General features: G+C 47.2%; 2 protein-coding genes and 1 pseudogene across 7 annotated transcripts in view; 2 read left to right on the forward strand and 1 right to left on the reverse strand.

Annotated features, from left to right (window-relative positions):
* Positions 1 to 16,891, reverse strand: PSMD13 (proteasome 26S subunit, non-ATPase 13). Of its 2 annotated transcripts, XM_003282238.4 has the most exons (13): positions 16,297 to 16,891; positions 14,382 to 14,460; positions 9,493 to 9,527; positions 9,352 to 9,407; positions 9,094 to 9,137; positions 8,824 to 8,910; positions 6,206 to 6,377; positions 4,794 to 4,873; positions 4,284 to 4,409; positions 2,118 to 2,180; positions 1,356 to 1,436; positions 1,049 to 1,165; positions 1 to 480 (listed from the first exon to the last, which is right to left on the reverse strand). In XM_003282238.4, exons 1-13 carry the CDS (start codon positions 16,389 to 16,391, stop codon positions 385 to 387), a joined length of 1,131 nt encoding a protein of 376 aa, XP_003282286.1. In that variant the 5' UTR covers positions 16,392 to 16,891; the 3' UTR covers positions 1 to 384. The 2 variants fall into 2 exon arrangements, with proteins under 2 accessions (XP_003282286.1, XP_012359272.1); XM_012503818.2 differs by lacking the exon at positions 14,382 to 14,460 and having other exon boundaries at positions 9,352 to 9,527; positions 16,297 to 16,456.
* On the forward strand, positions 9,622 to 10,382 carry LOC115832178 (annotated as a pseudogene).
* Positions 16,561 to 27,768, forward strand: part of SIRT3 (sirtuin 3) — a 24,020-nt gene continuing 12,812 nt past the window's right edge. The window contains exons 1-4 of one of the 5 annotated variants that reach the window (XM_030801860.1): positions 16,561 to 16,579; positions 19,493 to 19,684; positions 19,814 to 20,046; positions 23,899 to 23,999. In XM_030801860.1, the coding sequence (XP_030657720.1) occupies positions 19,638 to 19,684; positions 19,814 to 20,046; positions 23,899 to 23,999 (381 nt within the window). In that variant the 5' untranslated portion in view covers positions 16,561 to 16,579; positions 19,493 to 19,637. Of the gene's footprint in view, positions 16,580 to 16,930; positions 17,308 to 19,492; positions 19,685 to 19,813; positions 20,047 to 23,898; positions 24,000 to 27,768 lie in introns of those variants that run through there. The other 4 variants (XM_003282231.4, XM_030801857.1, XM_030801858.1 and 1 more) reach the window with 4 other exon arrangements.

Genomic DNA, 27,768 nt, shown 5'->3' on the forward strand with positions numbered 1-27,768 from the left:
AAGAAGAAAGCAGAGGGGTTTATTATAGGAACATTCTCAAACCACAACGGAAAAGGTGTCCGTACAGGCGGATGAGGATGGAGATCAACCTCGGAGTACACAGACTTTAGGGGACTTCCTGCCTCGCGTGTTCTTTCTCTCCCTGAACACCTAAGACCCCGAGACCCCCACCCTCTGCAGGAGAGACCCACAAAGAAGCCTCCTCCCTGTGGCCTGGCCCCCATCAGGGACAGTCCTGTTTTTAGAGCAAGAACACTCTGTACTTCAGACAGGATCCCACCCCCCACCCAAATTCAATGTCGACCGTCTGAGCAGCCAGCTTCATCGGCTGCAAACGCCTCTCTCAGGTGAGTCAAAGGAGACACGACGGGGAAGCAGGGGGCCCTAGGTGAGGATGTCATGGGCCTGGTGCTCCACCAGCATCTCCATGCTCTTCACGTCCGTGCACCAGAACTCCAGGCGGTCCTTCATTCCCTTGATCTGAAATGCAAATCCGGACACAGGGGACGTTAAGACACGCAGGAGTCACAGGCCAAGCGGCCGGCACAGCACCTGATGGGGCGAATCTACATCTCCAGCTAACTCTCTAGGGCAGCTCTAATAAAAAGGACCTCTGAGCTGGGGGAGTGTGATAGGACTTCCTGGGTTAATTCTTATCACAAGAACTTTAGAAAAAACTTGCATGAAAGAAAGCAGACAAGAATAGAGGAAATCCACAGGATTACATTTCCAGCAAATGTAAGATCGACGTGAGCTCAAATCACAGAACCAGGAACGTATTTGATCAGAGCACCTATCTTAAGATTAAAAGGCACCATCAGCACAACCAGTGCTATTGTCATCATAAGCTTTTAAATGCAGGGTTCAAATCCCAGGCTTGCATTAAATTAGGCTCTTAGAAAAACCCAACAGCAGTAATTCCTTCTCCGAAACCTCTTGTCTAATAATGCTTTCTTCCCAAATGGCTTCCACCCAAATGAAACTAAGACGGTATAGACACAGCCCCTCAAAATCCACAGAGGTGAATAATGGGTTTCAAACACATCACCTGTTGCAAATCCAACACTCGGGGCTGCACCCAGGTCATGTGGACTCGTCGGTCCACCTCGTCTATACTGCCTTTCACCAGCCCCACCGAAAGGGCCTTCATCACCAGAAGCTCCACCTGTGCAGAGACGGGGGCCTGTGTAAGACAAGATAGCCTGACACACCCCCACGGACCCAGATGCCTTCTGAGCAGATGCCGTGCCTCCCGTCATTTTTTACTGTCTAGGGAGCACAGTGCTCACACAAGAGCCTTCACTCCTCCATGTGGCAGCTTTGCTGCTCTAACACCCTGAGCCTAGGGACCGTACCTCATTCACTGTGATTTTAGCACTTTTGGCAATTTCTTCAAAAGTGAGTTGTCTGTGATTGGCAGGTCGTGTGAAAGTCATCTGGAAAAAATTTTATTAACTATTTTAAACTATTTTTCCAAATAAAAATAGACAACTGATAAGGATATTTTGTCAATATTGGCTCTGAAAATAGAGATCTTATTAGTACCCCATATACTAAAAAGTTTCCTAATATTAGACATATATCTTGTTAAGAACAAGCTTTCAATGCTTAGATAAGAAGGATGACAGTAAAATGCCTTATAGGAGTTTCTGACAGTAGCCATTATTCAATCCCCAAACAAGTACTTGAGGCCACAATTTGCCAGGGTTGACCAGGCTTGACCACGGCAAACCAGAAACGTAAGGGCCACTTCCTGACGAAACTTAGGTTCTAGTGGGGAAAGACAGATGTGCGTGTAGACAAGAAGCGACATGCAGTGAGGCAACAACTGCATCACGGGGAGATGGGGCAGCTACTTCATCCCAGTTCAGATGGTCAGGGAAGGCCTCAGGGAGGTGGCCGTGGGGTGGGAGGGTGTCATCTGAGCTAAGAGCCAAATATAAACTTAAAAAAGCAAGTGGTGGCAAAGGAAAAGGAAGGTGGTGAAGAGAGTGACGCACAGCAGAAGCAGCACCACTGAAAGCTCACACTGCTCAGGACAGGCTTGGAGAGCGCAGCGCCCCCACCTGACCAAAATCTGACACCACAGACAAAGTGGCTCCTGGGTGTTTGCTTACCTCCATGAGGCACAACAACTGAATTTTCCTCAGAAGCTGGGCTTCATTAGCTGCTAAATCAGGCTGTAAAGTATAGAAAGACAGAAAAATGCCTTCCATGTGTGTGCTTATCAGTTACCTGACTGGGGCTCTGGAATTCGTTCTATAACAGTAGACCCCACAAAAAGCAGCTAAGCAGATCCAAACATTTCACATTGCAGACTGCTGAAGCTCATTAACAACGAGTGATCTGAACTTCATTCTTAGGAAATCGGAAGAGTGGTACCTAACTGGGACACTTTGTCAAGGCAAGGAATTTACAAGGTAAGATTTGTATTCATGCTACAGACACCATTAGGCAGGGCCACAGGGTACGGGCATTTTGAGAAGACCCTCCTGGTCAAGGTGCTGTTGGGAAGGATACACCCGACGGCCCAGGAGGCTTCCTTCAGGGGCTGCTGCCGGTTCAGTCAGCCAGTGCAGAGGAGCCCCTCTGAGGAAAAGCTTCCTTAAGCTCTAGAGACTTGTTCTGAATCAAAAGAGCAAGTTATTAATTTATAATGAAAAATATCATTGTCATGAGAACTAGAATATACTCTTCTGCAAGACGTGCATCATCTCTTCTTACGGATCAAAACGTTACCTGTGAGCACAGAATTAAACCAAGGAGACTTGTTTTAATTCAAATAGCAACTCATATCCTGACACAGGTAGCCCCGATGGGGACATTTCTTTCTTTTTTTTTTTTTTTGAGACGGAGTCTCGCTCTGTCGCCCAGGCTGGAGTGCAGTGGCGTGATGTCGGCTCACTGCAAGCTCCGCCTCCCGGGTTCCCGCCATTCTCCTGCCGCAGCCTCCGGAGCAGCTGGGACTACAGGCGCCCGCCACCACACCCGGCTAATTTTTTGTATTTTTAGTAGAGACGGGGTTTCACCGTGGTCTCGATCTCCTGACCTCGTGATCCGCCCGCCTCGGCCTCCCAAAGTGCTGGGATTACAGGTGTGAGCCACCGCGCCCGGCCCCGATGGGGACATTTCTGCCACAAGTACTGGACAGGTCAAGCTCTGTAAAGGGCTCACTCCCCCTCCAGACAGGCTTTGCTGCCTGAACAGATGCTGCCAACATGCATCTACGAATTTTTTTTCTTTAAATTGCTATAAGTAGCCATCTTCCTTTCTGAGTGTCACCTTTTTTTGAGATATCAATAAATAATCAGACTACAGTTAGGTCTGGCTGCATCTGTGCTTTCTGCCTCTTCACAGTGCCTTCATCTGTATCTACCCTGCTCCACTATGCATGAATTTTACAAGTTTATTTTAAACTGAGAAAATTGAAAGTTTCAGAAAAATACAAAACTAACCATAATTCCTACCACAGTTAACATTTTATTAATATTTACTTCTAATAATCTCATTAAAAAAGAACATACTTATCATTAAAGCTCAAGTCCTTGTTAAGCACCATTCCCTACCTCCCACCTTCCAGAGACAACTTCACCCAGTGCTCACCCTCCCCTTGCAGAGGTGAACTGGCCATTCTCCCTGCATGGACCTCTCCCCCTCCCTGCACCCGCCGCTCTCCCCGTCCCCGCACCCTCTCCCCTTCCCCACACCCGCCGCTCACCCCCTCCCCGCACCCGCCATTCTCCCCCTTCCTGCACCTGCTGCTCTCTCCATCCTCGCACCCACTGCTCTCCCCATTCCTGTACCCGCCGCTCTCCCATTCTCTTCACCAGGCATTTGTTCCTCCTTCATCCCACGCTCTCTCCCACCCACTCATGTTAGCCCCACACATCCCTTTCAGTTCAGCAAAGATACTAAAATTTTCCTTTTCCTCTGCTGAGTGCACTCTTCCCATACCTCTTCACTCATTCCTAAGGACACACAGACCTTAGGTCACTAATGACTTCTATACCTTCTGTGACACCCCCTCCACCCAGCGTAGATGCAGGGTCCACATTCTATTCTGTTTTCTCAGACCACCCTCACTCTTTGTCTGCAGCACTGAGTAATGCTGTAGCTAACCAATCACTTAACTTTCTGCTCTATGAGAGCAAGGACTAGCCTATCTTGGTCTCCTCTTTGCCCAGTTCCTTCCTGTGTGCCTAGGGAAGACGCTCAATGAACATCTCTTGTATGAGCGAGTAGATACATGGGGGAATAAGGGCTGGGCATCGTGGGAGTCATACCTGCTGGCCCCACGCAGTCTTCAGAGTCTGGAACCGCTCTACGTTGCCACTGTTGAAGGCATAGAGGGTGTCAATCAGCCACTGCCGGTCAGTATTCCTCAGGGACTCCAGCACGGGGTGCATGAGCTGTGAGGATGGAGATGGTCAGCTAGGAACACTTTAGTCTCCTCCTCGTTTTTTTTTTTTTTTTTTTTGAGACGGAGTCTCGCTCTGTCACCCAGGCTGGAGTGCAGTGGCGTGATCTCGGCTCACTGCAAGCTCCGCCTCCCGGGTTCACGCCATTCTCCTGCCTCAGCCTCTCCGAGTAGCTGGGACTACAGGCGCCCGCCACCACGCCCGGCTAATTTTTTGTATTTTTTTAGTAGAGACGGGGTTTCACCGTGGTCTCGATCTCCTGACCTCGTGATCCGCCTGCCTCGGCCTCCCAAAGTGCTGGGATTACAAGCGTGAGCCACCGCGCCCGGCCTAGTCTCCCCCTTGTTAAGGAAGCTGAGCTCAGGGTCAACTTACGAGTTCTCCAAAGTTAAAAACTCCCTCGCCGAGAAGTCCTGCCAGCCCCAGCGTGAAGGCTCTCTCCTGCTGCTCAGACACTACGGTAGCAACACAGGCCCACTTACAATCCAGTCACAATAGTCAGTCCCGTTTAGCTTAAAATCTCATACAACAAAAAGTAAAAGAACATTGTTTGTAATGGTTGTATTACAAAGCCTTGACATCAGTCACCTCTTCTGAAGTATTGGGTTGACTTAGATTATACCAGGAACCATATATACATGGGTTTTTTGGGAAGAGCATTCATTTATTTTTTCCTAAATATATGTGAATCTATTCATATTTTCAGCTGTGCCACTTCCAAGAAGTGCCTTAAATCTCTTTTCTGCTATGGCAAGGAATACTACCTCTTATCTAAGCTACCTAATCTAGCTTCTTTTCAGACCAGAATTAACTTCCTTTCTGTTCCTAGACAGCAACTCTGTTATTCTCTTGACCACCTTAGTTCCTTTTCCGATATATTTTTCTTGACATACAGTAATAAAAACTGCATCGACACTGTTAAGAGTTGCTGGTCTCCTTAGCTTCAAGAGTGTTTTGTGAGAAACATCTAAAATATGCTGAAAATTTATTTTCTGAACATATATTCCTTACGCTTTTCCCAAAACTCACTGGTCATTTTCTTTCCACTCTCAAATCCTTGAAAGATTTAATAATTTGTCCCCACGGGTCTGGAATTTCAGTTTTCAAAACAAGGGTCTCAGCTACAGGGATTTCACGTGCCCTTTTTTCTGCAGCAGAAGGGTGGGCGGGGTGGACTCAGAAGGTGTTTACATCATGGTACTTCCTACAAATACCTGTGACTTAGGTAACAGTAAGGAACTGGAGAAGGAACAATAAAGGAGCTAGGAGGAATTAGCCTCATTTTCACGTAAATTAAATGCTTGAGACAAATACAGTGTAGAAACTAAAGTTTATACAAATCTTCCCATTTTTTCTTCAAAACAGGATGAATCCATGTGAGTAATTTCTTTTTTTTTTTTGGTGGGATGGAGTCTCGCTCTGTCACCCAGGCTAGGGGGCAGTGGTGCAATCTCAGCTCACTGCAACCTCCACCTCCCGAGTTCAAGCGATTCTCCTGCCTCAGCCTCCTGAGTAACTGGGATTACAGGCACCCACCATCACACCTGGCTAGTTTTTTGTATTTTTATTAGAGACAGGGTTTCACCATGTTGGCCAGGCTGGTCTCGAACTCCTGATGTCAGGTGATCCATGCACTTCAGCCTTCCAAAGTGCTGGGATTACAGGCGTGAGCCACCGTGCCCAGCCCCACTTTAGTAATTTCTGAGAACTGTCACCTCAAGCACCTCACAGATGCTAAGTTTGGAGAATATGCTCCTGTGTGACATGGATTTAATGGCCTAGGTTACCTGGTAGATCCTTGATGTCAACACAGCCCAAAAACCGCAGAGCATCTTTGTAGTAGGACGCGTGGTTTCCAATTGTTTGATAGTATTTACTGGAGAGATCATAGAAACGACTGTGAACCGATGTCACACCAGGAAGGTTGTTGAGCATTTCTTCAACATCTTCAATTGTTTCCTACACACAGGAAGCAAAATCATCTCTCTTTTTAAGTTAAAAGTTTATTTTATTTTTTAGAGACAGGGTCTCACTCTGTTGCCTAGGGTGGTCTTGAACTCCTGGCCTCAAGCGATCCTCCCACCTCAGCCTCTGTAGTAGATGGGATTACAGGTTCAAGCCACTGTGCTTGGCTAAGATTTTTAAAGTAATATATTGTGAGATGAAAACCATAAACCACAAAGGCAAAGACTGATGAATGTGACCGCGTTAAAATGGAAAACTTAATCCAAAACACAGAAAAAAGTACAACGACAAGCTACAGACTGGGAAACAATATTTACAACATGTACAACCCACCAGCAATTATGACCAAGGAAATATAAAAACACTTACAAATGAGTCAGGAGACAAGCAATACAGTAGAAAAATTGGCAAAAGACATTAATAGGCAATTGACAAATTTGGGGACACAAACAGAATGGCCAATAAACCACTAGTAATTGTGAAACGCAAATTAAACCCCCAACAAGATATAATTTCACTTCTATTAGATCAGCAAGAGTTAGAGCCTGAAACTATCAGGTGTTGAAGACATGGAGCTTCCAGAGTGCTCGTACGGTGCTGAGGGAGCATGTATCTGGGAAAGGCAGAGATGCACACGGCTTGTACCTGTAGTCTCTAGGCATACATCCTGGTGAGATTCTGCCCGCACACAAGGGACCATGCACAGAAATACTTATGGCAGTACTGTTTGTGATAGTAAAAAAAAAAAAACCTAAATCTCTCTCTCTTTTTTTTTTGAGACAGAGTCTCGCTCTGTTGCCCAGGCTGTAGTGCAGTGGTGCGATCTCGGCTCACTGCAACCTCCGCCTCGCAGGATCAAGCAATTTGCTGCCTCAGCCTCCCGAGTGGCTGGGACTACAGGCGCCCGCCATCATGCCCGGCTAAATTTTGTGGTTTTAGTAGATACAGTGTTTTACCATCTTGACTGGGCTGGTCTTGAACTCCTGACCTCGTGATCCACCTGCCTCAGCCTCCCAAAGTGCTGGGATTACAGGTGTGACCACCGAACCTGGCCCTACATCTCTTCAATAGGAGACAGGATACATATGTTGTGAAACACTTGTACAATGAAATACCGTATAGGAGTAAAAGCACACTGGTCACACATATCCACATGACTCTGAAACCTAGTACTGAGCCAATGTGAAAACACTTGAGTTACACACCCCTATTTAATGAAGCACGAGGAAATGCATGGGCATGAGAGGGAGCCTGGCTGGGGGAGAAGTGTGGTCTGAAGGGTACTGGGACCCTGACTGTGCCGTGTGGCTTCATTCCTTCCTAAGCTGGTTGGGGCACATGGATGCCTATGACAGCATTCTGTATTGTGACTTATAGCTTTCACTATGTCTTAAAATATTTCAAAATAAAATGCACTAAGTATGCATATGGGTTAGGACTGACAAACAATAAACAATAAAAAGTATCTTTTCAGGGCAATGAGGACATGAACGCTTTTAACCCTTACCCCCAATATTTTCTTTAACATTATGATTAGCAAACAAACACAAACACATACAGGCTCTGGTTCAACAAGGTGGACCAGCCACATGTCGGTTTCACTGCCACCCACATCCACACCTGTCTCCCAACTGCACCAAAACATAATTGTACATAAGAAAGACATAAAAATAGACAGGATACTTCAACAACATTTAGGAGGCAGAAGGAAGATGGAGCAATAGCAGGTGACGTGCCAGTGGTGTGTAGGCTGACCTTGGTCAGGGAGAACCAATGTGCTTTGGGCTGACTGAGGCCATGTGGAGTCATTATTAGACGGATGTGCTGTGGTCACACAGGGGAATGCTCTTTTGTTTAAGGGCAACAGGCACTGTATCAGCAACTTACTCCTAAGTGGTTTTGAAAAAAAGCTACAGACACACACAAAGGCAAAAGCGGTAAAAGGTTAGCAATGGGGGGGCTGGGCGCAGTGGCTCACGGCTGTAATCCCAGCACTTTGGGAGGCTGAGGCAGAGGGATCACTTGAGGTCAGGAGTTCCAGCCTCGCCTGGCCAACATGGCGAAACCGTGTCTCTACTAAAAATACAAAAAAAGTAGCCGGGCATGGAGGCATGTGCCTGTAATTCCAGCTACTCAGGAGGTTGAGGCAAGAGAATTGCTTGAACCCGGGAGGCGGAGGTTGCAGTGGGCCGAGAAGGCACCATTGCACTCCAGCCTGGGTAACAGAGTGAGACTCTATCTTAAAAAAAAAAAAAAAAAAAAGAGGTTTGCAATAGGGAATTTAGGTTGGGGTATAGTAGTTCTTTGTGTTATTTTTGCAACTTTTCTGTAATTTAAAAATGTTTTAAAATAAACAGTAAAGAAGAAAAATAGGTTATTTTTTTCCTAGGGTTTTAAATAATTTTAAACCAAAGATAAATCTGTACTACGGTGAGCTCACCTTTGTAACCTGTAGGTCCCCGATGTTTAATTTTAGAGCTCCAATTGCTGTTTTACACAGGATCACTGCCTCATCACTACTTTTCACCTAAGACATCAAAAACAGAAACAAGAAACCTCAGAATGCGGACAGGTGACTAACAAAGGAAGCTAGCTACTTGTACATTAACTTCACGAGGGCTTGTGGTCTCTAAAGGTCTGGACAGTGTGCATGGACACAAACTGTAAGTCATACATACTCTAAAAGGTATTGTTCACATCTCACATTTACCTTCTCACGAGTCTTTTCCAGAAAAGTAAGAGCCACATTAGGATCTGGAAAAGAAAGAACAGTCAGAAGGACCATCAACAGATTGGTTTCTGCTAACCAAGACACCCTTATGTAGGGTAATCTTTAGGTTTTGACCATAAAGTATGATAAAAACATAATATCTGATACAGAAAACACAAAAGTTCAGTTAACTTATATTTCAAAATAATTTTAACCACCATTTGGATCTGCTCCTTTATAAAACAAAGTGAGACTTACCAGTCATCTGTCTAACTACATGAAGAATGATTTCCACGAGGGACAAAGGATTCACCCTGAAATAAAAACCACCAGTCTTTGAGAACCACTGAGTATCAATGTACTCATTTTCAAAGTGAAAAACGGATGAGAGGGTTTTACCTGTGTTCAAATTCACTGATAAAGTTTTCATAAAGCTGTGAAACCAAAACATGGAGAGAAATTATAGGATGTCTTTTATTCTGCAAAATGAAGACCCCAAACCCAATTTTTAGTAAAGAAGCTGCATCAATGCTATCAAGTTGGGAGTGTACAAGCCACAGTGCCCAGCACACAGGAAGCAACGCATGTTTGCAGAATGATAGGAAACCATATCAGCGCTTATTTACATTCACATAAATGATCAACAGATTATTAAGGAACATTAGGTATCGTCTAGCTTTGGGAATTAGAGTACTGATCTATAAGAACCTCCAAATTCCTATATTCCTTCTTCCAGGTACTGTAAGTTAAATAGACTATCAGACTGAAACGCTCCCTCAGTTCTCTCCTTGTGGCTTCTGGGCTGTTGGCATTTGGACCCTTGTGAAGACAGCCTGCAATGCCGTGTGGTCCCCAGCCGACCAGGACAGGTTTATTTGTATCTGTCCTGCTCATTTAAATAAGAAGACCATTGTGAAAGGAAGGTGAATCCCATAAGTAAGACTGTTGAAAATCCTGCAGCCAGAGATTCAAGATCTATGTTCAGCAGTTGGACTTAATGCATTTCTTGAGAAAAATAAAATGTTCTCTAGAGAATGGAATCGTGATATCCAATATAAAAGCAGAACCTGGGCCCAGCTCAAACAGGAAGATGGCAGCCTCTGTCTTGTACATTTCCCACCACGTTAAGTCAGTAATGTTGTGTGCAGCATAAACGATACCTAAACTAAAAGCAAGGACACAAAAAAACAGGAGGCGGTGACCAAAGTCTTCAACAAGGAGAGGGAAGTAAAAAAGGGAAAGGAAAGAAAAAGATGTAACCGGCCAGGCGCGGTGGCTCACGCCTGTAATCCCAGCACTTTGGGAGGCCGAGGCGGGCGGATCACGAGGGTCAAGAGATTGGAACTATTCTGGCCAACATGGTAAAACCCCGTCTCTACTAAAAATACAAAAATCAGCTGGGTGTGGTGGCGCGCGCCTCTAGTCCCAGCTACTCGGGAGGCTGAGGAAGAAGAAACGCTTGAACCAGGAAGGCAGAGGTTGCTGTAAGCTGAGATTGTGCCATTGCATTCCAGCCCAGGCAACAAGAGCGAAACTCCATCTCAAAAAAAAAAAAAGAAAAAGAAAAAGACATAATGTAGTATCAGCATCAAGTATGCGGTACTACTGTAAGAGACCTGAATGGAGGTTTCTAATTTGTATCAAAGGAAAACAGAAGCTTTTCGTTTGCATCATTTAACTGAACTGTGAACTCTTGTGCCTCCCATCTTTATCATCGGAGTTGACAGTGAAATAAATTTATATCAGAAGTTTGCATCTCACTTTTATGGAGTATAAAAGAATTTTTTTGACTTTCAATGCAGTTCTTTTGGAAGAATATTTTAAAATGGACAATAGACTGTACAGTAAGTTACTTGAAATCTTATATCTTCTGTGTAAACATGTTTCAGATGAATTTCAATTAGATTTGAAATACACATTTTGTTCACCTATTAAGTTAATGAAATAAAATTTGAAACAAAAAAAGAAATGTTCGCTAATCAAATGGAATGGAGTTCCTTCAGATTTTAGTTAAAGCTAATTATGCACCATTTTCAAATTTCTTAGCCATTCAGCACACTTGAGCACTTCCTCAGACTCCATGCTAGATACTACAACACAGAACGTGTAAGACAAATGATGTGTCTTCAAGGAGCTCCTGGTCCACTGAAGACAGTCTTTAAACAAATAAATGACAATACAGTGAGTTTAAGAGCAAAAAGAAAGAAAGAAAAAAAAAAGCGCGGAAGTGCATCAGCCAAAGGGAGAGGCTTCAAAGGTTATTGTAGAAGTGGCAACACTGAATTTCAAGGAATGAAGGGCGGTTAGAGAGGTGGCCATTTGGTGTGGGAGGGGAAGAAGCTGAGAGAAGAACATTCCAGACAGTAAGAAACATGTGCAAAAGCACTGAAGAAAAAAATACATTATGTTTCAAGGGTATTTCTGAGGGACACAGACTAGGAAGCACTGAAGATTGGTCTCTGTCCAGAGTGCAAGGCTGAACCAGAGGACACACACGATCATTTCTATTTTAGAAACATGCCTGGGGCAGAGAGGACAGCAGGTGAAAGAGACTGAGAGAACAGTCAGAGGCTAGTACTGGCCAAGACAGGAGAGTGAGGGAGCAACAGTAATGAGGATGGATGAATAATTTGAGAGAGATTTAGGGGTAACGAACCAGACTCACTCAGATGTGGGCTGGTCACAGAGAAGGAGAGCTGACAATAACCCCTGAGTTAGGGGTAACTGGGCCAAGAGCGCCTAGTGTGGGCACAGTAGGAGAGGGAACCTCCAAATGACCTTAACTTTGGACTAGGAGAGCCTGTAGTTCCTCTGGGATATGCAGGTAGAAGGATGAAAACACTCTTGTAGCAATCACCTATTCGAATCAGGCACACAAGGAACAGTCAACTAAATAAAATGGCACTTTTGTCCCAGTGCTGTGGCTCATGTCTGTAATGTAGCACTTTGGGAGGCCAAGACGGGTGGATCACGTGAGGACAGGCGTTCAAGACCAGCCTGGCCAACATGATGAAACGCCATCTCTACTAAAACTACAAAAATTGGCCAGGTGTGGTGGCACACGCTTGTAATCCCTGCTACTTAGGAGGCTGAGGCATGAGAATGGCTTGAACTGGGGAGACGGAGGTTGCAGCGGGCTGAGATCCGCCATTGCACTCCAGCCTGGGCGACAGTGCAAGACTCTGTCCCTTTGCCCACCCAAAATAAATAAAATGGTGGTCAGGTGGTGGTTCACACCTGTAATCCCAGCACTTTGGGAGGCCGAAGCGGGTGGATCACCTGAGGTTAGGAGTTTGAGACCAGCCTGGTCAACATGATGAAACCCTGTCTCTACTAAAAATACAAAAATTATCCAGGCGTCGTGGCGGGTGCCTGTAATCCCAGCTACTCTGGAGGCTGAGGCAGGAGAATCCCTTGAACCCAGGAGGCAGAGGATGTAGTGGGCTGAGACTGTGCCATTGCACTCCAGCCTGGGTGACAAGAATTAAACTCCGTCTCAAAAAATAGTAATAATACATAAATAAAACGGCATTTTTATTACAAAAGACTATTTCAAAGATATCTTCCTTATTAGAAGGAAATGTTTCAACTTTCCTGACATCTATCAATGTAAAAAAATTACCTTAAAAAAGAAGCCCACTAAGTCCAGAGAGTGAAAATTACTTCTGGTGACTACAAATTCATAAATACTAGAAATTCATAAATACTATCCATTTTACACTTATGCTGGCTGGATCCCAACAAATTTTAAAGATTTATTCTGTCTATTGGAAAAGTAAACTCAGATCTGCCAACCCAAATAAACATCGCCTTACTGTGAGGTTGAGGAAATTATTTTGCCATGTGTAGAAAAGTGATTTAAAGATAAGAAACCAAAGGATAGAGATAAACAATTATGAATCATCTATCTTGATGATTTAGAACCTTAGGGAACAAGTATTAAGACAGGTCTCAGGCCAGGCACGGTGGCTCCTGCCTATAATCCCAGCACTCTGGGAGGCCAAGGCAGGCAGATCACCTGAGGTCGGGAGTCTGAGACCAGCCTGGCCAACACTGGTGAAACCCCATCTCTACTAAGAAATACAAAAATTAGCTGGCTGTGGTGGTGGGCACCTGTAGTCCCAGCTACTTGGGACGCTGAGGCAGAAGAATCGCTTGAACTCGGGAGGTGGAAGTTGCAGTGAGCCAAGATCGCACATTGCACTCCAGCCAGGGCAACAAGAGCGAAACTCCGTCTCAAAAAAAAGAAAAAAGCAGGTCTCATTTATCATTTTCCCACATACTCCAGAAGACAGAATGTTCAGCAAAATCTCCAGGCTTACAGATGATTATAAGTTCCTCTGAATAGTAAAATGTCAAATTGATGGCTATAAACCACAAGAAAATCTTACAAGCCCTGGTGGTGGGGTAGCAAGGTGGTAAGCTCTATTGCGAGCATATAAAAGTAATGTATTCAGGAGAAATGACTCAAGCTGTAATTATAAGCTATCAGTTGCAATGCTGGTATGAATTTCTGATTCATTCAGAATTAGAGAAAGCCATCATAGAGTAAGATGTAAGAAGAGTAAGAAAAACTTCAAAGAGGAGGCTACCAGTGAGCAAATCTGTGGGGATGTGTCAGGGGATCTGGGGAAGGCTGGGAAAGAAAGTGCGTTATCTGTCTACTGCTGAAAAAATTCTAAAAGTCCTCTATTACAGAGGCAGCATGACACTATACAGGACTCTCCCTCCAATCTACCTACCCTCAACCGAAGTACAAAAGGTGTTTTATCTTCGACACTACCCAGGACAGAAGTGTTTGGGCAAGCAAGCAGTCAGTGTGGCTTAAAGAAGGAGAGTGATGGAAGTTACCTAAGATTCCCATAGATAGTAATCTTCCTCATACCTTACTCTACCCTCTAACTGGCTTTGAACTTTGTTTCTAAAACTAGAGTACTAAAAAGAAGCCTATGAACTAAGATATTTAGGCATGTTGTAAGACAGTACTTTATGCTAGAATTTTAAAAAAAGCCAGAATGTCAGTGTTTGAATCCTCTTCTGCCACTTATCAGCAGTGATCTATGGTAAGTTACTTAAAGTCTTATGTTTGCTTCTACATCAAAAAAGTGAGATAATAGTATCTGTTGACCAACGTTGTCATGAAGGATATGTGAAGCGCTCAGACCAGTACCTGACGTAAAGTGACTGCTGAATATTGGAGATGATTATTATTAGCATAAAGCCCATCTTATTTTAAAAATTCCTTGAGCACATTCATATAATCTGGTCTGGTATGGCAAATTATTTACCTTAATGAGACCATCTCCTTGGGCAAAGCACGGATCCTGCACAAAATCAAGCACCTGAAGTGTCAGCTGATGCCACAACCTGAAAAACATACAGCCCTTAAGACCTCTAACCTAATATCCAGTCACAGACACCTTCAGCCTTGATGATCCTATCAAGTCACAAATACAGGTTGGGTATCTCTAGTACAAAACTCCAAAATTCAAAATGCTCCAAAATCCAAAACTTTTTGAGCACCAACATAGGGCTCAAAGGAAATGACCACTGGAGCATCTCAGATTTCAGATTTTTGATTTATGGATACTGAACGGGTAAGTATATATCGCGAATATTTCAAAATCTGAAAAAATACTAAATCCAAAAAAACTTTTGCCCCAATGCATTTCTTTCTTTCTTTTTTGAGACAGAGTCTCACTCTGTTGCCTAGGCTGTAGTGCAGTGGCGCCATCTCGGCTCACTGCAACCTCTGCCTCCCAGGATCAAGTGATTCTCCTGCCTCAGCCTCCCGAGTAGCTGGGATTACAGGCATGAGCCACCGCGCCCGGCCGCCCCAATGCATTTCTGATAACAGATACTAAATCCATACTAACCAGTCTCTACTGTGTAGTAGAAAGAATGCTGAAGCAGATGTGATAAACCTGAGTTCTTTTCCCGGCTCTGCTATTGAATGGCTATGTCACTTTGAGATCACTTAACTTCTCTAAGGCTCAGTTTTCCCAGGTATGAAATGGAGAACATTATTCCAGATTACCTCAAAGGGTTATTGTGAGGTTTGATTGGAAACGAGAACTTTGGAATCATACATATCTAACTTGAGATTCTGGCTCTTCTACCTATTAGCTGAGTATCTCAAGGAAAGCAATTAAAATGAGCTTCAGTTTCCTCCTCTGTGAAAAGGATGAATAAAGGACTAAAAAAGCTAATATTTAAAACCTCCAGGACAGTGACATAGCGCTTCATCCAAAACCCAAAGGCTAATATTTAATAACGCAGATGAAATGCTTTGAAAATTACCAAGTGCTATCCAACACAAACCATTATTTGCCAAACATTAATTTGCTCTCAAAAACTGCTAATAGCAGAAGGCTGCTGAATGCTAAACAACATCAAACCATGTATAGAATATCTATGTGAAAGGTATGATATTAAATGCTAGGGTTAACAGGGAGGTTACTACAGGAGATGTATTTTCTATGAAATAGCTCCAGCCCAATGCCAGCAATTTATTCTACTCATATTAAAAGGAGGTTAGTGCTTAGCAAGAATTTAATTGCTCTGCAATTCATCCTGCTTCTAAACAAATCTAAACTTTAAGATCTTTCTAGGGGCACAAAGCCCATGAGAAATACAATGGAAGGTAAAGACAATGGGACGGGGGGAAGTGGTTGCACCCCGCGCAACTAGCTGCAGAATGAATAGGGAAGAGAGCAAAGCTGCACTAGCCTCTGGTTTCTCAACTCCAGACCATGAGAAAGATAACTGTACATACAGTTACACTATGACAAGGCTAAGCACGAATCACCAAGATGTTTCCCAAAGTGGGTGGCAACCTGGCCCTGAAAGTGTTTTTGCTTGTTTGACTGGAATCAAGAGCTAAAATCAAAGGCTACTTCTGAACCGTTTTAGTAAGACCCGAGGTAGTTCACAGTCCTCCGTTAAGGAAGCAGTGAATCTCAGACCCAAACATCCTGGCTACAGCTCTTGGCCCTCGTGGTCTGTCATCCCTCTTACTCCTCGACCCTGCTACTCGGGGTTCCTCAGCAAACCCTGCCGGCACAGCCGGTCGCTACACGTCCCCGTTTCCCCCCAACTTGGGCCTGGGCGCCCTCAGCCCATCAAGGGTCCGCTCCTCCGCCCGCCTGCCCTCTACGTCTCCCTCTATCGCCGGGGCCCAGGGCCCGTCTGCTCGGCGCTCACTTCTTCGTGTAGAGTTCCTCCAGACGGTGCCACACAGCGGGCTGCCCGGGCCCGGAACTCTGGCTCTGCTGTAGGAACCCCGGTACGTCCTTCATGACAGCAGGTAGACCCCCGGCACAGAACAACCGGGATGTCAGCGCCGCAGGGATGGCTGCCGGAAATGCTCACTCACTTCCGGCGCCGCGTGGCGCGGGGCACGCTGGGAGCGCCGTAGCCGGCCGGGGGCGGGCCCCGCTGGTTGCTCGGTAACAGCGCGTCTCTGCGCTCGGGACAAAACTCTCTGGTATTTGCAGCCCACTTCCCGCGCACCTGGCTGTGCCATTGAGGCGTTAAAAAGTGTGGGCGCCTGTGATCGAACCCGCTACGGACTAGCTTTGTGGTGTCAGCCTTTGTGACCCGGAATTGCTCCTGTCAAATGAGGACCTTCCCAGTAGTGTTTTGCGAGGACTAGGTGTAAATATAATGCCTGACCATAGAAAAGCGCTCAGAAAGTATTAACTGTCACCGCCATCCGGGTTGAAAAAGGTGTGAGCGCAGGGTACAGAAATGCTGCCTCCAGGTTTGACCTCCGGGGCGAGAGGTCAGACACCAGTCTAGGGAACTTCCTCTACTCGCCTCTACGTCTACCGGGGCGCGCCGGAGGCGGGGCCTGGGGGCGGGAGGCGAGGGCAGGCCCGGGGGCGGGCCGGGGGCGGGGCGAGTTCGGAGGACTCCTCGGACCGCGCGGAACATGGCGTTCTGGGGTTGGCGCGCCGCGGCAGCCGTCCGGCTGTGGGGCCGGGTAGTTGAACGGGCCGAGGCCGGGGGAGGCGTGGGGACGTTCCAGGCCTGCGGCTGTCGGCTGTTGCTTGGCGGCAGGGACGATGTCAGTGCGGGGCTGAGAGGCAGCCATGGGGCCCGCAGTGAGCCCTTGGACCCTGCGCGCCCCTTGCAGAGGCCTCCTAGACCCGAGGTGCCCAGGGCATTCCGGAGGCAGCCGAGGGCAGCAGCTCCCGGTTTCTTCTTTTCGAGGTATTTTGGGCAAGGACAAGCACTTCTTGCGTGTTCGTTGTCGACACCTCGCCCCCACTTTCTCACCTTGCCGTGTTTCCTTTGCGGCATGTCTGGGAGTTTACTTGCGTTCCAACACCCGGGGCCTCCGTCTTTATGCTGATCTGTGGACGTCTCTTATGGGGGTTTTGTCGTTTATTTCACCATTCCGTCATTGAAATACCTTCTAACCTTTAGTTATTGTACATCATGCTGGGGTGGATAACCTTGTTGGCGCCTCACTTTTTGCATAAATTCCTAGTACTGGGACTGCTAGGTCCAAAAGTATATGCATTTAACGCTTTAATTATCCCTCATAAATGTGCAGTTAATACTCCCACCGGCATGTGATCGTACCCGTCTCCATAGTAATTGCATCTAAGAACTGAGCCTACATAGGAAAAAATCTTAAGGTCCATGGTTGTTAGGTATCAGATGCCCTATAATGGATGAATATTTAAGTAAAGGCACATTGATTTGCTGTCTGATACAACTGCTGAAAATGTTGGTGAAAAGTGAGGCTCGAAGTGGTAGCTCACACTTGTAATACCAGCACTTTCGGAGGCTGAGACGGGGATCGCTTGAGGCCAGGAGTTCAAGACCAGCCTGGGCAACATAACGAGACCCCCATCTCTACAAAAAATTTAAAAATTAGCCGGGCATGGTGATGCAAGGCTGTTGTCCCAGTTACTCCTGAGACTAAGGCAAGAGGATCCCTTGAGTCCAGGAGTTCAAGGCTGCAGTGAGCTATGATTGAGCCACTGCACTCCAGCCTGGGTGACAGAGCAAGACTCTTATCTACCTGGGGGAAAAAAAAAAGTTTAATAGATCCTGAAGAGTTGGCTGGGCGCGGTAGCTCACGCCTGTAATCCCAGCACTTTGGGAGGATGAGACAGGTGGATAACGAGGTCAGGAGTTCGAGACCAGCCGGGCCAACATGGTGAAACCCCATTTCTACTAAAATTACAAAAATTAGCCGGGCGTGGTGGCGGCCGCCTGTAATCCTAGCTACTCAGGAGGCGGAGGCAGGAGAATCACTTGAACCCGGAAGGCGGAGGTTGCAGTGAGCCGAGATGGCACCGTTGCACTCCAGCCCGGGCGAAAGAGCAAAAACTCCGTCTCAAAAAAAAAAAAAACAAAGATCCCGAAGAGTCAGCCGTTCATCCAAGAAGCCCTGACTGAGCTCTTATTCTGTGCCAGACTCTGTTCTAGGTGCTATGGATGGAGCAGGGACCAGGACCGACAAACACACGGAGCACATTCTAATATCAGTGATACTCTGCAGAACTGTTAAAACAAATCCTTGCTACCACTGGCCCTAAAGCAGGAGGCACAGGGCTGCGTGTGAGGAGTAGTCCATTGCGTGGGCTTCCTGCAGTTTGGCTTTGGATTTTTGAGCTCTCTGAATTTGTTCTTTGTGTCCTTTGCACAGTGTCCCTCCCAGGTTGCACCCATGCCTGCCCCTCAGGGTCCCCCACTCCCAGTGAGTTTCACACCATGCAGCATGTACTTTAAGCCATACATCTTACTTATGTTCCAGACATTTGGTAAAACGTCGTTTATGTGTTTTTCAGTGACTCACAAACATTTTATTTATGTAGATGAGGAATGTACTCAGGCACCCTCTGTGATACCTTGCCCTCAGCAGGCACTCAACAGCAATAATAACTTTCATTCCTTTTGTGCTTCTCTTAACAGTTCGTGTTCAGTAGCAGCACAGTAGTTGTTTCAGGAACGAACTGAAGTGAATAGATGTCTGAAATGCTGTGTGAAGTGGGGTGTTTAATAGGTGGTGAGGTGGTCTTGGAACCAGGGTTTTCCCTCTTTGCTTCTTTACTCCTTGACCAGTTTTCATTAGGAGACCCCTTTGGAGGTTTGCAGTCAGTCAGAGTTGAGTGCCTACTGAGTGTACTGAATTATGAAATGAGCACAGTTCCCATTAACCTGAATTTTTTGCTCCCAAATAAGTCTTGATTTCTGATTTATGACTGCTTTCTGTTGTACCCCAATAGTCGTCTGAGAAAGGTGATTATTTTGAGAGGCCTGGGGAGACACACATGGTCATTCTTGAGGGTGGGGTGGTACAGAGGGCAGAGCCATGCTCGTTCTTGCTATCCTGAGATTGGTCGCTATCTGTTTCCTTTGCTGCTGTGTTTTTTTCTGTCAGTATTAAAGGTGGAAGAAGGCCCATATCTTTTTCTGTGGGTGCTTCAAGTGTTGTTGGAAGTGGAGGCAACAGTGACAAGGGGAAGCTTTCCCTGCAGGATGTAGCTGAGCTGATTCGGGCCAGAGCCTGCCAGAGGGTGGTGGTCATGGTGGGGGCCGGCATCAGCACACCCAGTGGCATTCCAGACTTCAGGTACTGCCCGCAGTCCCCCCTGCCTTCTGCGCTCCCCTCCCCTGCCTCCTGCCCTCCCTACTGCCGGGTTTATTCCACTTCCCTGTCCTCTTCCAAAGCCCTCAGAGCCGCTTTCTTCTCTCCCTGCAGATCTCCGGGGAGTGGACTGTACAGCAACCTCCAGCAGTACCATCTCCCGTACCCCGAGGCCATTTTTGAACTCCCATTCTTCTTTCACAACCCCAAGCCCTTTTTCACTTTGGCCAAGGAGCTGTACCCTGGAAACTACAAGCCCAACGTCACTCACTACTTCCTCCGGCTGCTTCATGACAAGGGGCTGCTTCTGCGGCTGTACACGCAGAATATCGATGGGCTTGAGAGAGGTGAGCCCTCTGTGAGTCGCACACATTCTGTTTCTCACAGGGATGCTCGGGTGCGTGTTTCTCACAGGGGGAGGCTCGGGTGTCTGATTCTCACAGGGAGGCTCGGGTGCGTGTTTCTCACGGGGGAGGCTCGGGTGCGTGTTTCTCACAGGGGAGGCTCGGGTGCGTGTTTCTCACGGGGGAGGCTCGGGTGCGTGTTTCTCACGGGGAGGCTCGGGTGCCTGTTTCTCACAGGGGGAGGCTCGGGTGCGTGTTTCTCACGGGGGAGGCTCGGGTGCGTGTTTCTCACGGGGAGGCTCGGGTGCGTGTTTCTCACGGGGGAGGCTCGGGTGCCTGTTTCTCACGGGGGGAGGCTCGGGTGCGTGTTTCTCACGGGGGGAGGCTCGGGTGCCTGTTTCTCACGGGGGAGGCTCGGGTGCTGTTTCTCACGGGGAGGCTCGGGTGCTGTTTCTCACGGGGAGGCTCGGGTGCGTGTTTCTCACGGGGGAGGCTCGGGTGCCTGTTTCTCACGGGGGAGGCTCGGGGTGCCTGTTTCTCACGGGGGAGGCTCGGGTGCCTGTTTCTCACGGGGGAGGCTCGGGTGGCTCGGGTGGCGTGTTTCTCACGGGGGGGGGAGGGCTCGGGGTGGCCTGTGTTTCTCACGGGGGAGGCTCGGGTGCCTGTTTCTCACGGGGGGGGGGTGGGGGGGGGGGGGCTCACGGGGGAGGCTCGGGTGCTGTTTCTCACGGGGAGGCTCGGGTGCGTGTTTCTCACGGGGAGGCTCGGGTGCGGCTCGGGGGAGGGCTCGGGTGCCTGTTTCTCACGGGGGAGGCTCGGGTGCGTGTTTCTCACGGGGAGGCTCGGGTGCGTGTTTCTCACGGGGGAGGCTCGGGTGCCTGTTTCTCACGGGGAGGCTCGGGTGCTGTTTCTCACGGGGAGGCTCGGGTGCGTGTTTCTCACGGGGGAGGCTCGGGTGCGTGTTTCTCACGGGGAGGCTCGGGTGCTGTTTCTCACGGGGGAGGCTCGGGTGCCTGTTTCTCACGGGGGAGGCTCGGGTGCGTGTTTCTCACGGGGGAGGCTCGGGTGCTGTTTCTCACGGGGAGGCTCGGGTGCTGTTCTCACGGGGGGGGGGCTCACGGGGGGCTCGGGTGCGTGTTTCTCACGGGGGAGGCTCGGGTGCGTGTTTCTCACGGGGAGGCTCGGGTGCCTGTTTCTCACAGGGAGGCTCGGGTGCCTGTTTCTCACGGGGGAGGCTCGGGTGCCTGTTTCTCACGGGGGAGGCTCGGGTGCCTGTTTCTCACGGGGGAGGCTCGGGTGCCTGTTTCTCACGGGGGAGGCTCGGGTGCCTGTTTCTCACGGGGAGGCTCGGGTGCGTGTTTCTCACGGGGGAGGCTCGGGTGCCTGTTTCTCACGGGGAGGCTCGGGTGCGTGTTTCTCACGGGGGAGGCTCGGGTGCTGTTTCTCACGGGGGAGGCTCGGGTGCCTGTTTCTCACGGGGGAGGCTCGGGTGCCTGTTTCTCACGGGGGAGGCTCGGGTGTCTGATTCTCACAGGGGAGGCTCGGGTGCCCGTTTCTGGGGACGGCCGAAACCTAGCGCTTATGCTTCTTCCTTGGGACTGTTTTTGAGCCAACTAGTCAGGGCTTTGTTCCCAAGGAAAATGTCCTCTGGGTGTTTAAAGGCCACTGCTTGTTCTCCTGCATACCTGCAGAGCTGTGTATTTTGGGCAGAAGTTGATATTGTTTTGCCAATCTGGTGTGATGATCTCTTTTTTTCTTCTCTCTTTTAAAAATTATATTATGGAAGTTTTTTGAGCACACACAAAGAGAACAATGTAACGAACCGTCCTGTCCTCATCACCAGCACATAGCCAGCCTTCCTGCGTCCTCACCACCTTCTTCCAAATCCCCAGATTATTTTGAAGCAAATCTCTCACATCATGACTTTAATCTAGAAATAATCTATAAACACGTGAATGGATATCTCTAGAGAATACTTTAAAAACAACTCCGGCTGGGTGCGGTGGCTCACACCTGTAATCCCAGCATTTTGGGAGGCCGAGGCAGGCGGATCACCTGAGGTCGAACTCTGAGGTCGGGAGTTCGAGACCAGCCTGGCCAATGTGGCAAAACCCCGTCTCTACTAAAAATACAAAAAATTAGCCAGACGTGGTGGTGTGCGCCTGTAATCCCAGGTACTTGGGAAGCTGAGACAGGAGAATCTCTTGAACCCAGCAGGTGGAGGTTGCAGTGAGCTGAGATTGTGCCAGTTCACTCCAGCCTGGGCGACAGAGGGAGATTCTGTCTCAAAAGAATAAATAAAAATAAAAATAATTAAAAAATAAAAACAACTCTGATACCATTTTCATGCTGAAGAATCACTAGTAATTCCTTAATATGGTCACACTTAGTCTGTGGTGATTTCTTGACCGTATCCATATGGTGCCCAAACCAGCGATTCACAGGTTGTGCCAAATTCTGGCCATGCACCTTACGGAAGCACTTGGTGAGGCCTTTTCCTTACGTGCAATGATGCAGACAGGTGCTGGGACAGTCAGTTCTCCGGGAGCCAGGAGCAGCTCAGCCAGTCTGCTGATGTGTTGTCAGTTAAAAAGAGGAGGCACCTTGGCTCCAGGAATGTGTTTCCTTGCCTAGCTTGGAACCACAGAGGCAGCAGTGGATGCCCCATGTTGGTGGGCTCTTCTCCCAGAGGTGCAGCAGGGCAGGCCTTGTGGGAAGGTGGGAGCTGCTGGCTGTGAGATTCAGCACTGCTGAGTTAGGGCAGCGACAGGGACTTGGGAAGCCTCCTGCAGCTGGGACCCTGGCTGTGCCACCGCAGCCTTTCAGAACCAGATAATACTAACGCAACTTTCATAAGAAGTCACTTTTTGTCTGTTCCTAACAAGCAATTCTTTTGGAATTTATGATATTTATATCCTCATTTTAACTTGGTGTCTGTAGAATAGAAAATATATTCCTAGATAGTGGATATAAATTTTTGAGACAGGGTCTTGGCTCTGTTGCCCAGGCTAGAGTTCAGTGGCATGATCATAGCTCATTATAGCCTGAACTCTTGGGCTGAAGTGATCCTTTTGCCTCAGCCTCTGGAATAGCTGGGACTACGGGCATGCACTACCATGCCTGGCTAATTAAAAAATTTTTTTAAGACAAGTCTCACTATGTTGCCCAGGCTGGTCTCAAACTCCTGGCCTCAAGTGATCCTCCTGCCTTGGCCTTCCAAAGCACTGGGATTACAGGCGTGAGCCACTGTGCCCAGCCTGGTATTGGGTACAATTTTATTTTTTGAGACAGAATCTCGCTCTGTTGCCCAAACTGGAGTGCAGTGGCACGATCTCAGCTCACTGCAACCTCCACCTCCTGGGTTCAAGCGATTCTTCTGTCTCAGCCTCCCCGAGTAGCTGAGACTACAGGTGCCCACCACCACATCCGGCTAATTTTTGTATTTTTAGTGGAGGTACGGTTTCACCATGCTGGCCAGGCTGGTCTCGAACTCCTAGCCTCAAATGATCTGCTCACCTCGGCCTCCCAAAGTGCTGGGATTACAGGCGTGTGCCACTGTGCCCAGCTGGATATAATTTTATTTGAGCTTTTATCAAATGGTTTTTCATACTGAGTTTTGACAGGCTTTGTTTAACCGTGATTTGGCTCCAGCTGGGAGCCCCTTTTCTCCCCTGCCTTATTCTGGTTGGTGGCGCATGTAGGTGATACGGGCATGAAAACCAGGCTTGAGGACATCGCAACCCCAAGGGGCTGTGCCTCCTTCCAGAAGGCCTACCAAGCCCAGAAGTTGTGCTCTTGGCCTTGCGTGCTCATCTTGGAGGCGGCAGCAACTCTTCGCTTTGGCTTGAATTTCAGTGTCGGGCATCCCTGCCTCAAAGCTGGTTGAAGCTCATGGAACCTTTGCCTCTGCCACCTGCACGGTCTGCCGAAGACCCTTCCCAGGGGAGGACATTCGGGTGAGTTAACCTGCTGTTGGTCGTCTTTCTACAGTTTGCTGTTGAGGTGATCTGGAAAAGTGGTATTTTGTAAGCATTGTCTCGAAAGGACAGTTGAACAATAATAGTGTGAAACATTTTATTTGTAAATTAGAAAATTAATACATGCTTGTGAAAAAATTTAAGACAATATAGAAATATGTAGGGAAAATGAATCTCCCTTCAGCCAATTCCAGCTGCCCACTTTTTTTTTTTTTTTTTTTTTTTGAGACGGAGTCTCACTGTCGCCCAGGCTGGAGTGCAGTGGGGGCGATCTCGGCTCACTGCAACCTCTGTCTCCCGGGTTCAAGGAATTCTCCTGCCTCAGCCTCCTAAGTAGCTGGGATTACAGGCATGCGCCACCACACCCGGCTAATTTTTTTTTTTTTTCTGTATTTTTAGTACAGACAGGGTTTCACCATGTTGGCCAGGTTGGTCTCAAACTCCTGACCTCAGGTGATCCGCCCACCTTGGCCTCCCAAAGTGCTGGGATACTAGGCTTGAGCCACGACGCCAGCCCCTGCTGCCCACTTTTAACAGCTTGGTGTATAACGTTCCAGGCCTTTAAAAAAAAAGTGATATGTTTATATAAACATATGTGCATGTATCTATGTACATAAACCTACACAGTTAAAAAATTTTTTTTTCAGGCTGGGCGCAGTGGCTCACACCTGCAATCCCAGCACTTTGGGAGGCCGAGGCGGGCAGATCACAAGGTCAAGAGATCAAGACCATCCTGGTGGCCAACATGGTGAAAACTCGTTTCTACTAAAAATACAAGAATTAGCCAGGCGTGGTGGCGCATGCCTGTAGTCCCAGCTACTAGGGAGGCTGAGGTAGGAGAATCGTTTGAACCCGGGAGGCAGAGGTTGCAGTGAGCTGAGATTGTGCCACTGCACTCCAGCCTGGCGACAGAGCGACACTCCATCTCAAAAAAAAAAAAAAAAAAAATTCAGCAATGGGGTCATTTTAAGCTTAGTATTCTACAGCTTGATTTTTTACTCAGCAGTTTCATGGATCTCTTGTGTCAATACCCACAGTTCTGCTTACTCTTTTTATTAACTATAGAGTATTACATTTAGCCATTCACGTATTGTGGGACATTCTTTGATGTATGTAATTTTTACGATTAAAAATATAGCAGTGATACCTATGCTTATACTGCTATGTACTTCTGTATTTCTGTAGAATGGGTTTCTTAAAATAGAATAGGATAGAGTTGAAAAATCTTAAAGATAAAACTCTGAAATGGAGACATGGCACAGGACTTTTTTTATTTACTTATTTTTTATTGAGGTGAATTTTTTTGTTTTGTTTTTTTTGAGACAGAGTCTTGCTCTGTCACCCAGGCTGCATGCGATCTCTGCTCACTGCAACCTTTGCCTCCCGGGTTCAAGCAGTTCTCCCGCCTCAGCCTCCCGAGTAGCTGGGACTACAGGCATGTGCCAACAGGCCCGGCCCATTTTTTTTGTGTGTGTTTTCAGTAGAGATGGGGTTTCATCATGTTGGCCGGGCTGGTCTTGAACTCCTGACCTCAAGTGATCCACCCAGCTTATTGAGGTGAATTTGACATAACATAAAATTAACTGTTTTAAGGTGTTTGGTTCATTGGCATTTGGTACATTCACAGTATGTGAAGCCATCCTCTCTATCAAGCCCTGGAGCCGGTCACCCCAGAAGAAAACCCTGTACTTTCAAGCGGACCTTCCTCATTTCTTCTCCCTCCAGCCCCTGGCAACCACGAACCTGCTTTCTCTCTATAGATTTGTATATTCTGGATGTTTCATTATTTCACTTAAATGTAATCAGATGGCCTTTTTCTTTTTCCTTTTTTTTTCTTCAGAGAGAGTCTCACTCTGTTGCCCAGACTAGAGTGCCGTGGCGCGATCTCGGCTCACTGCAACCTCTGCCTACTGGGTTCAAGCGATTCTCCTGTCTCAGCCTCCCAAGTAGCTGGGATTACGGGTGCCTGCCCCCTCGCCCGGCTAATTTTTGTATTTTTAGTAGAGACGGCGTTTCACGATATTGGTCAGACTGGTCTCCAACTCCTGACCTCAGGTGATCCACCCGCCTCGGCCTCCCAAAGTGCTGGGATTACAGGTGTGAGCCACCACGCCCGGCAATCAGATGGCCTTTTGTGTCGAGCTTATTTCCTGAAAATATTTCTGTCTCCTTCACCTTGTAGCTTGTGTTAGTATTTCATCCTGTTTTATGGCTAAATGTTCCACTGATGTATGCACCACAATTGGTTTGCTTGTACATGGATGGATGTTTGGGTTTTTCCCACCTTTCTGCTCTTGTGAATAGTTCTGCTGTGAAGCATATGCAAGTATTTGTTTGAGAGTCCTTGTTTTTTATTCTTTTGAGTATGATACCCACAAGTATTGCTGGGTAACTCCACATTTAGCTTTTTAAATTTATTTATTTTTTGAGACAGAGTCTTACACTGTCACCCAGGCTGGAGTGCAATGGCGCGATCTCGGCTCAATACAACCTCCGCCTCCCGGGTTCAAGCGATTCTCCTGCCTCAGCCTCCTGAGAAGCTGAGGTGCCTGCCACCACGCCCAGCTAATGTTTTTTGTATTTCTAGTAGAGATGGGGTTTCACCATGTTGGCCAGGCTGCTCTTGCACTCCTGACCTCAGGTGGTTCACCTGCCTCGGCATCCCAAAGTGCTAAGATTACAGGCGTGAACCACCATGCCCTGCCCATGTTTAACTTTTTTGTTTGTTTGTTTTGAGACGGAGTCTTGCTCTGTCACCAGGCTGGAGTGCAGTGGCGCAATTTCGGCTCACTGTACCATCCGCCTCCCGGGTTCAAGCGACTCTCCTGCCTCAGCTTCCTGAGTAGCTGGGACTACAGGCACGCGCCACCACGCCTGGCTAATTTTTGTATTTTAGTAGACACGGGGTTTCACCATGTTGGCCAGGATGTCTCGATCTCTTGACCTCGTGATCCGCCCACCTCGGCCTCCCAAAGTGTGGGATTACAGGCGTGAGCCACTGCTCCTGGCCCGTGTTTAACTTTTTGAGGAACGAATATACTGTTTTCTGCAGAAGCTGGACCATTTTACGTTCTACCAATGGTGTGCAAGGGTTTCATCTTCTCCACATCCCAACACTTACTTTCCATTTTTTAATTACAGCTATCCCAGTGGGTGGGAGGTGGTAACCCATTGTAGCACTGATTGGCATTTTCCTAATGATTCATGATATCAAACATCTTTCCATGTGCTTTTTGGCCATTTGTATATCTTTGGAGATTGAAGTCCTTTGCGCATTGTTTAATTGTGTTGTCTTTTTTATTGTTAAGAGAGTCCTTTATATATTCTGGATGCTAGATCCTTATCAGACACATGATTTGCAAATATTTTCTGCCAGTCTGTAGATTGTCTTTTTTACTTTGTTGATGATGTCTTTTGATGCATAGAAGTTTTGATTTTGATGAAATCCAGTTTATCTATTTATTTTCTCACTTTTTTGGAATCATATCTGAGAAATGGTATTGTTTTACTCCTGTTTTCTTATAAGAGTTTTATAGTTTAAAGCTTTTACATTTAGTTCTTTGATCCATTTTGAGTTAATTTTTGAGTGTCCTGTAAGGTAGGGATCCAGCTTCATTTTCTTTTATGTGGATATGTAATTGTTCCAGCACCATTTTTAAAAAAAAAACTGTGGTCTTGGCATTGTTGTTGAAAATCAGTTGGCCATAGGTGATGGGTTGTTTCTGGATTCTCAATTCTATTCCATTGT

Source organism: Nomascus leucogenys, chromosome 21 (genome assembly GCF_006542625.1).
Source record: "Nomascus leucogenys isolate Asia chromosome 21, Asia_NLE_v1, whole genome shotgun sequence".
NCBI lineage: Eukaryota > Metazoa > Chordata > Mammalia > Primates > Hylobatidae > Nomascus > Nomascus leucogenys.